The sequence below is a fragment of the Leuresthes tenuis genome, unplaced genomic scaffold (genome assembly GCF_036924035.1).
Source record: "Leuresthes tenuis unplaced genomic scaffold, fLeuTen1.0.hap1 SCAF_11, whole genome shotgun sequence".
Taxonomy (NCBI): domain Eukaryota; kingdom Metazoa; phylum Chordata; class Actinopteri; order Atheriniformes; family Atherinopsidae; genus Leuresthes; species Leuresthes tenuis.
In genome coordinates this window covers 16,011,532-16,022,050 of record NW_027325365.1, presented here as the reverse complement: position 1 = coordinate 16,022,050, position 10,519 = coordinate 16,011,532, and the positions used below count along the sequence as shown (strand labels likewise).

At 38.9% G+C, this 10,519-nt stretch overlaps 1 protein-coding gene across 15 annotated transcripts in view; it reads left to right on the top strand.

The window, feature by feature from the left end:
• LOC140318082 (protocadherin gamma-C5-like) overlaps positions 1–10,519 on the top strand; it is a 259,247-nt gene that overhangs the window by 67,183 nt on the left and 181,545 nt on the right. The window contains exon 1 of one of the 15 annotated variants that reach the window (XM_072395736.1): positions 1,896–4,365. The exons of 11 other annotated variants lie outside the window; for them this stretch is intronic. In XM_072395736.1, the coding sequence (XP_072251837.1) occupies positions 2,008–4,365 (2,358 nt within the window). In that variant the 5' untranslated portion in view covers positions 1,896–2,007. Of the gene's footprint in view, positions 1–1,895; positions 4,366–6,157; positions 8,586–10,519 lie in introns of those variants that run through there. 3 more of the 15 variants (XM_072395751.1, XM_072395723.1, XM_072395741.1) reach the window with 3 other exon arrangements.

Sequence of the window (10,519 nt, the reverse complement as noted above, 5' to 3'; positions counted from 1 at the left end):
GATGAGTCTTTTTTGTTTGTTTTGTATTTGTTTTCTTCACCTTCCTCAGTGAAAGTCTTGTATTAGTTATCCCAATTATGGACTCATTGAAGCAATTTTGAGACTGTTTCTTGTCGTCTGAGACTGCCAAGATGTTGGTCTTCAGACAACTCTTCTGATGGTTGTACTTTTTGTTCCTTTTTTTGCTTATTTGGGAAGTGTACTGTAGTTGCCTTTCCATCTGTCACTGAAGAAGGCTTAATGATCATCTGACAGCATGGTCACTTTTGATCAACCTGATCTTACTTTGGATACAACTAAGCCAGTTTTCAGCCAAGCTAGTTTTTAGGCTTTCCATGCACTGATCTCTTTGAAGCCTACCAGGAGACCCTTGTTTTGCTTAGAATGAAAATTACTTGACATACTTTAACCAATACATGTGATAGTAACATCCCCTCTTGCGCAATAAGACATAATACTCTGCTATAAACTCAGAGAACAGCCACAGGTAGACAATGGCTGTAAATGGGTCTATGTGAAAAAGGCCCTTGAATATGCAGTCAAACCCTTCTGAGTATCACCTGAATGATGCTTCAATGGAAAAATATATAATTTGAGGATTTCTTAGCCTTTTTTACAAATGAGTTGACATGGTCACTTCCACTGATGGGCTTTAGTTTGATTCCTTACTGAATCTCAGAAGTCCCTTCTTCATTTCACATGTCAAACTGTCATGTGATTTATGTTTTCTTCAAAGCTACTGATCCTGATTATTTCTTGGACTACATGGTAACATTTTGAATTAACAATGTGGTCACAGACATTTTGACCACAGTGTGTAGACGTTGTATGATCAATGAAGAAATTAAATTCTGAAAGAGTCGATTGAGCTGTTGTTATGGAATAGCTTTACTTCTGTTTTTTTTTTTTTAAATGACACCACTTTTGTCCACTCTTTTTGGCCATGCACAGCATACTCTAACTGGCTTTTGCTCTTTGAGCTTGTTGTCTGATCTTAGTTTGAAGTAGATATCCATGCAAGTAATTATCTCTCTTCAGTCTTTATATTGACATTAGTTTTTCAAATCAAGTTGCTTATTTGCAATGTCGCCAGTGTGTGTGTGAACTTCCCGTGTGGGAGTTTTTCAACAGAGGAATCCTGACTCTGCATTTAGACAAAATAAACAAACAAACAAATAAACAAGTAAATTGGAAAGAAATCTTTCTTTTTATCTGTAAATAGAGTCAGCTGAGGTGGTTATGCTGGGTTTTATGTCTTTTTCAACAAGCGTGGTGTTCTCAGGTGAAACAACCCCAGTCATCAGGAATCACTTTACTGTGGAAGTGTTAACAGTAGTATGTCCTTTTCTGATGTTGCTATAGCATTGTTGCTCTCTGATTTTTTTCCTTGCACTTGTTGTTGAAATTAATGACCAGAACAGTTTTTAAGTTAGAATTTAAACAAGTTTAAAACTGTGAATTTAATGCAGGTCTTCAGTCCTGTAATGGGTAAAATCAAATGTTTGGAAACATAAAACAAAACTAAAAGGCAACAGGCTGCTGGGACTGCTTTACTAAAAAATCATTGTAATGTTAGAATTTCTACTCTACAGACATGCATCTTAACTTATGATGCATCAAACTCAATATTACAGTAAATTATAGAAACCTGTAACACCAAATGAGTGAAAATCAGTCATGGAATTTATTTACATTAAAAAATAATTGAAGGGAAGACAGTATTTTCTTTTAATATGTTTTAAATTCACAGTTTGAAGCTTGATTTTTGAGATGTGTTTGTTGTTGTGTAACTGAACTCACGGTGTCGCCATACACCAGCCTTAAGTGATTTAGTCCCTTTATCCTTTGTGGACTGATAGTCTTTTACGCCCATTTGCTGTTCTGGGTAACGGAGAATTGGTGCTGAATTGTTGTTACTCTTAGTTTTATGTGCTTCAATCATGCTTTTTTAGTTAAGTCTTTAATGCGTACGGGGATTCTTTTTTTTTTATAAGGCTGGATTTTAAAATGGTCGCGTTTCAGAGATTCTATTTCTTGCTTTTGCTGCACTTCGCTTATGGGGATGTGAGCTATTCTTTCCCAGAGGAGATGAAACGAGGATCAGTGATTGGAAATATTGCCAAGGATCTCGGGATGGAAATGGGTGCACTGTCCACGAGGAAAGCCCGCATTGACACTGATGGGACTGATAAACGTTACTGTGACATAAACCTGAATAACGGGGAGCTGGTTGTGGCCGGAAGGATTGACCGTGAGGGGCTTTGTGGCGAAAAGGCTTCGTGCATCCTAAAACACGAGCTTGTTTTGGAGAATCCTCTCGAGCTCCATCGTGTCAACCTTCAAATTCAAGATATTAATGACAACTCCCCACAGTTTAAGGACAAATTGATCCAAATAGAAATGCAGGAGTCGGCAGACAGGGGAGCTCGTTTTGTGATAGAGGAGGCGCACGATGCGGATGTAGGACAGAATTCCGTTCAGCAGTACAGCCTTAAAAAGAACGAAAAGTTTGTTCTGGCTGTTAATGGAAACACGATAGAGCTTGTTCTTGATAAAGAGCTTGACCGTGAGAAACAAAACGAAATTAATTTGGTCCTTACAGCTCTAGATGGTGGATCTCCTCAGAGATCAGGTACAGTAGTCATCCACGTCACTGTGCTGGATGCTAATGATAACGCCCCAGTGTTCAGTCAGGCCGTTTATAAAGCCAGTCTGCCTGAAAACTCTCCTTTAGATACTGTGGTGGTTACAGTGAGCGCAGCTGATGCAGATGAGGGAATCAATGGAGATGTGACTTATGACTTTGGACATGTTTCTGAAGAAGTTATGAAGATATTCAGCATTGACAGTAAAATAGGCGAAATAAGAGTTATTGGTGCTGTTGACTTTGAAACTACAACATCATATGAAATACGCGTTAAAGCAAAAGATGGGTTGGGCCTGTCATCTTATGCTAAGGTAATCATTTCTATCACTGATATAAATGACAATGCTCCTGGAGTCAGCCTGAAATCTTTGACCAACCCCATACCAGAAAACACACCACCTGGTACAGAGGTGGGCATCATTAATGTGCAGGACAGAGACTCTGAGAAGAACCGACAGGTTCGCTGCTCCATTCAGCAAAACGTTCCTTTTCAGTTGGTTCCTTCTATTAAAAACTATTATTCTTTGGTGACCACAGGACAGCTGGACCGTGAACTAGTGTCTGATTACAACATTACAATCACTGCCACTGATGAGGGCTCTCCACCTCTGTCCTCCTCTAAAACAGTTCAGTTATCTGTAGCTGACATCAACGATAACCCACCTGTGTTTGAGGAACAGTCCTACAGCGCATATGTCAGTGAAAATAACAAACCTGGCTCCACTTTATGTTCCGTTACTGCTCGAGACCCCGACTGGAGACAAAACGGTTCAGTGATTTATTCTCTGTTACCCGGTGAGGTGAACGGTGCCCCGGTGTCCTCCTATCTGTCTGTTAACGGAGACACGGGGGTGATCCACGCTGTGAGGTCGTTTGATTATGAACAGTTCAGGAGTTTTAAAGTCCACGTGATGGCCAGAGACAACGGTTCTCCTCCTCTCAGCAGCAACGTGAGCGTCAGTGTGTTCATATCGGATTTGAATGACAACTCTCCACAGGTACTGTACCCCGCCCCTGAGGGCAGCTCCTTCATGACCGAGCTGGTCCCCAAAGCTGCACATGGAGGCTCTCTGGTGTCCAAAGTGATAGCGGTGGACGCGGACTCCGGACAGAACGCCTGGCTGTCCTATCATATAGTCAAATCCACTGATCCGGGACTTTTCAGTATTGGTCTCCACAGCGGAGAGATCAGGACACAGCGGGACATTTCCGAATCTGACAGCATGAAACAGAACCTTATTGTGTCAGTGAAAGATAACGGACAGCCCTCTCTGTCTGCCACCTGTGCCATGTATTTACTTATTTCTGATAACTTGGCTGAGGTGCCAGAACTGAAGGATATTTCTTATGATGAGAAGAACTCCAAACTGACCTCTTACCTGATCATTGCGCTTGTGTCTGTGTCCACCTTCTTTCTGACCTTCATCATCATCATCCTGGGTGTGAGGTTTTGTCGCAGGAGAAAGCCCAGACTGTTGTTTGATGGAGCAGTTGCCATCCCCAGTGCTTATCTCCCTCCAAATTACGCAGATGTTGACGGCACAGGAACTTTACGCAGCACTTACAATTATGACGCCTACCTGACAACAGGCTCCAGAACCAGTGACTTTAAATTTGTATCATCTTACAATGACAACACGCTGCCTGCTGACCAGACTCTGAAGAAAAGTCCAACAGACTTTGCTGAAGTGTTTGGAGATGTTGATAGTTTCCCTGAGGTAGGCAACTGTCTTGTTTTACCTCTTTACCATACTTCAGCATCTTTAAATTATTTAGTAAGAGTTTTCCTTGACTGATATAGCTCCTTGTTATTTATTGAAGTTAAAATTGGGTGTGTTGAGAGAACAGTTCGTCACATCACTTGACTCTAGAACTTGTGGAAGTTTTCGTGTCATGTTTTGTGAATTTGGACCAGTCCTTTGAATGGTTTAAGTTTCTGCTCCTAAACTGAATCCAACTTTAACTCAAACAGTTCCCCCTGTTTGCTTTCTCTTTTTTTGCTACTGTTATATTTTAACTCAATGGAAAAAATTAAGTGAAATTAATTGCGATGAATGTCTTTTTTAAAATGTCAATTTATGAATTTTACCGAACAGTTTTTTTTTCTCTTGCTTATAATATCTTTTGCATTACTTCCACTTTCTCTGTCCATGGTGATGACTATTCACATGGTTTAACTTACTTTCAGGAGAATTATCTGACATGATTTCAAACATAATACCACATTTGAATAGATGTGTTTAAAGATGACCCTTTTTTAGTTATGTTTTTTTTGTCTGACCTTTCAACAAGAATAGTATTATTGTCTCTTATCTTCTCCACTTTCACTGAAAGAGTCTTATGTGGAGACCTCATTTTAAAACTACTTCTTACTTTCATTGTATCAGAGCAATTTGGAGTCTCTGTTTAGCTTTGCTTTATGAGTCTTGCATCCCTGGGATTGCTGCTCATGTATTATTTTCTTTTAAATGCATGAATCTTAATCCTATTTTAGATTTACATTATTTGCAGTATTGCACATATCGTATCTTCTTTAGACAGATTTCAGTCAAAAGGGGTCCTTTCTTTCTACATAGATTTCTATTCGTCTGTTTCCTTTTTTGATAGATGTTCGAGTGTTTTATAATAGTCATATTATACTTTACATTAGGAAATACATCCACCTTAGCACGATCATCTTTAAACAACTTTATAAATGTAGTGTAATCTTGGAAGTTATTCAGCCTATTGATGCTTTTCCATTAAACGTTGCAGTTTAAATTCTCGTAACATTTTAGAAATTGTTCATCACTGTTAACATGACTTAACATGTTCCAAATGTTAAAGTCGTAAAATATGCACTAAAGCAACAGTTCATACCAGTCGTAAAACTATATTTATGTTATCTCATTGCTCATGATTTTTACTTGATTATCAATAGTTCTTTGATTTTAAAATGATTGAAACAAGTCAGAATTCATGTAAAAATTATTTCAGTCTCGACAAGCTTTGCATGTGCTGAATTTTAGGATTCAGTATTTAACCGTGTTTCCTCACATTGAGAAAGTTTTAGGCTTTAACCATAATCTGTTGGTTGTAAGGAGTTGTCATTTTGCCTGCAGAGATTTACATGGGTATTCCATCTTCTCCCAAAGCTTGAAACTTTGTTTTCTCTTTCTCTTTGTTCACCCTGGGGTGGACTTTTGTTTCCTCACTTTGGGAGATGTATTTAAGAAATGTTGTAATTTTTCTGAACACAATTTAACTTTTAATTCACGTTTTGTTTGTGTTTCAGTATACATATAATCCTGTGGCCTTGTTGTAACTTAACAAATACTCATGGTGTCAGTGTATACCAGCAAACGAGAAGGGATGGTCATTCTCCTCCTTGTGCGTCAGCGAATTCAAAGCTTCATTTCCCTGTTGTATTTCAGTTGTCTAAAGCGCCTCGTGTCTGACTGCGATGTGACATTTTTTTCAGTTTATTGGAAGGAATAAGGAATACACTGTTGATATATTTAATTAAGTCAGTTGTCGAATTAGTGTGCATGTTTCCTTTGTTGCACCAATAATGGGTTACGGAGTATTTGCAGTGCCCTGCGGTCTTGCTTTTATTTTTATCTCCCTTCATTCCGTCAATGGAGACGTGAGCTACTCTGTTCCGGAGGAGATGAAAAAAGGATCCGTAATTGGGAATATTGCTAAAGATCTGGGACTTGAAGTGAGTAGATTGTCAGCTCGCAAGGCCCGTATTGATACAGAGGATGACAGCGTTCAGTACTGCGGCGTTAATCTTATCACTGGAGAGTTGATTGTTCAAGAAAGGATTGACAGAGAAGGTCTTTGTGCGAAAAAACCGTCATGTGTTATCAAACAGGAGGTTGTGCTGGAAAATCCTTTAGAGCTTCACCGCGTCAATATTCGTGTTCAAGACATCAACGACAACTCCCCACAGTTCAAAGAGGAATCACTCAAATTAGAAATTCAGGAATCAGCAGTTAAAGGAGCAAGTTTTCTTCTCGATGAGGCGCACGACGCAGACATCGGAGATAATGCTGTTCAGGGCTACTTACTCCAACAAAATGACTATTTCAAATTAAATGTTAAGACAAAAGGCATTGGACGAAAATATGGTGAATTAGTGTTGGAAAAAGAATTAGACAGAGAGGAGAAAAGAGAAATTACGTTGTTGCTCACCGCAATTGATGGTGGATCTCCTCAGAAATCCGGCACTGTAGTCATCCACGTAACTGTCCTGGATGCTAATGATAATGTACCAATGTTCAGTCAGACTGTCTATAAAGCGAATCTGCCCGAAAACTCTCCTGTAGACACTGTTGTTCTTACTGTGAGTGCCACTGACGAAGATGAGGGGGTAAATGGTGATGTTACTTATGGGTTTGACCATGTTTCAGATGAAAACCAAGTATTTACTCTGAATCCCAAAACAGGAGAAGTTAACGTGGCAGGACCTATTGATTTTGAAAAGGAGTCTTCCTACGAAATACAAATCAGCGCTAAAGATGGTTTGGGATTGGCGTCATATGCAACTTTATTAATTGAGGTTATGGATATGAATGACAACCCCCCAGTTGTATTTCTAAAATCACTGACTAACCCCATACCTGAGAACTTATCACCCGGTACAGAGGTGGGCATTATTAATGTGCAAGACAGAGACTCTGGGAATAACCGAAAAGTCCGTTGCTCCATTCAGCAAAACGTCCCTTTTAAGTTGGTTCCTTCTATTAAAAACTATTATTCTCTGGTGACGACAGGACAGCTGGACCGGGAACTAGTGTCTGATTACAACATTACAATCACTGCCACTGATGAGGGTTCTCCACCTCTGTCCTCCTCTAAAACTGTTCAGTTATCTGTAGCTGACGTCAACGACAACCCACCTGTGTTTGAGGAACAGTCCTACGGCGCATATGTGAGTGAAAATAACAAACCTGGCTCCACTTTATGTTCCGTTACTGCTCGAGACCCTGACTGGAGACAAAACGGTACAGTGATTTATTCTCTGTTACCTGGTGAGGTGAACGGTGCCCCGGTGTCCTCCTATCTGTCTGTTAACGGAGACACGGGGGTGATCCACGCTGTGAGGTCGTTTGATTATGAACAGTTCAGGAGTTTTAAAGTCCACGTGATGGCCAGAGACAACGGTTCTCCTCCTCTCAGCAGCAACGTGAGCGTCAGTGTGTTCATATCGGATGTGAATGACAACTCTCCTCAGATACTGTACCCCGCCCCTGAGGGCAGCTCCTTCATGACCGAGCTGGTCCCCAAAGCTGCACATGGAGGCTCTCTGGTGTCCAAAGTGATAGCGGTGGACGCGGACTCCGGACAGAACGCCTGGCTGTCCTATCATATAGTCAAATCCACTGATCCGGGACTTTTCAGTATTGGTCTCCACAGCGGAGAGATCAGGACACAGCGGGACATTTCCGAATCTGACAGCATGAAACAGAACCTTATTGTGTCAGTGAAAGATAACGGACAGCCCTCTCTGTCTGCCACCTGTGCCATGTATTTACTTATTTCTGATAACTTGGCTGAGGTGCCAGAACTGAAGGATATTTCTTATGATGAGAAGAACTCCAAACTGACCTCTTACCTGATCATCGCGCTGGTGTCTGTGTCCACCTTCTTTCTGACCTTCATCATCATCATCCTGGGTGTGAGGTTTTGTCGCAGGAGAAAGCCCAGACTGTTGTTTGATGGAGCAGTTGCCATCCCCAGCGCTTATCTCCCTCCTAATTACGCAGATGTTGACGGCACAGGAACTTTACGCAGTACTTATAATTATGATGCCTACCTGACAACAGGATCCAGAACCAGTGACTTTAAGTTTGTATCATCTTACAATGACAACACGCTTGCCGCTGACCAGACTCTGAAGAAAAGTCCAACAGACTTTGCTGAAGTGTTTGGAGATGTTGATAGTTTCACTGAGGTAGGCAACAGTCTTGTTTTACATTATTAGTTATCTTGAATTGATGTTTTCTGGCACTGACATAGCTCCCCTTTATCTCATTGAAGTTAAAATTGAGAGTTTTCACAGAATAGTTGGAGTCACATCACATGACTGTTGGACAACATGTGGAAGGTTTACATGTCACATTATGCGACTTTGAAACAATCTTTCAAATATGTTCTGAAACCGGATCCACCTTTAACAAAAATAGTTTACTGCCCCCTGTTTTCCAAATAGTCAAAATGTGACAATGGCAAAGTATTCACAAAAAAGGCCATTTTAGGAATCTTACCAAACAGTTTTATTCTTGCAAATGATCTCTTTTTTTTATTACATCCCTTTTCTCTGTCCACGGTGCTGACTATTCACAGGTTTTGAACTTACTTCCAGATGAATTATGGCACTGAAATCCTTGTGTAACTATGTCAAACATAATGAAAAAATTCCATTGACCAGGAAAAAAGATCACCATGTTTGAACAAGAATATTGCTTTAGCCTCTTACTTACTCCGTTTTTACTGAAGAGTCTTTTGTGCAGAACTCAATTCAATTCCACTTCTTACAGTTATTTTATCACAACAATTTGGAGACTTTGTTTTGCTTGCATCCTTGGGATTGCTGCTCATGTATAATTTTATTTTAAATTTGTGAAGACTAATGGTACTTTAGATTAGTCCAAACATGTTCAACCTAAATACTTCTCATCAGTCATTTTGTCATTTTTAGTTGGGAAGGTCTATTAAATATCTTGGTAATTATATGTATATATATATACAGATTGAATACCTATTATACATTATGTCATATACATTTAATTCAATTTGAACTCACATTAAATGATATGACTTTAAAAACTACTTTAACTTCAGTGTAGTGATGCTTTTATTTATTCAGTTTTGAAAGTATTTTTCAGATAGTAGAGATCATACGTCATAGTATCAGAACATTTGAACGATGTTTGTCTTTTTTTTATTTATTTGTTTTTTATACGCCTCCTCAAAACGAAACTATTTGTTGAGATAACATCATTGCTCTCTCTCTTTGTAGTTTTTGAGGACTTTCAATAAGTTCATGTTCGTCTCTGTCCTTGGTGCTGAAGCTTTTGTTGCATTTTTTTAGTCTCTGTTGATGGCAACTTGTTCCTTTCCTTGATGCATAATTTTTTTTGTAAACGTCAGCAGTTTCAGATTATACTTTTACTTTTACATTTGTTCTGCTGAGTGTCCGAAAGTCTTTAATCCAACTCACATTTTTGATACTATAAAAAATAAACATAACACTTACTTAAGTGTGTAAAAAACAAATGTTTCTCTGAGTAAAATTATGTTTACATTTATTATTATCTGGACTTGATATAATTTTCTTAATCTTGTAGGAACGATCCAATTTAGTCCTTGTTGTTTATGTTAAAATCAATCAACAAGTAAATAAGTATACACATCACAAAAGGTAGGTGTTTACGTTGATAAGCTAATGTCTATTTATCAAATGTTGTTATCTAGAGTTTTTTTCAGGTCCTCTATAGATGAAGTTGGAGGCAGTTATTCCGTTTTTGCATTTTCTTGACTGATATTTTGAATCACAATTCATCATATATAGAGACCGAGAAATCTGGGTGTACTGATTGTTTAAGTATTTGGCGTGCAGCATGTAAGAGTACAAATGATAAATGGTAACTATTGTCAAAGTTTAGTCAAGTATGTTGACTTTATTTGTAAGAAATCTGTAAGTAAGTGTGGAGGGATTTATTGTTTACTAATCGTTAAAAGTCATACGCGAATAATTTCAGCTGCCATCTTCCTTTTAAGACGAATAGCACATCATCTGCTAATACTCAAAAGAGAACGTGAACATTTCTGAGAAACTGTTATATATAATTTATACTCATGGTGTCAGTATAGACCAGCTTAGGA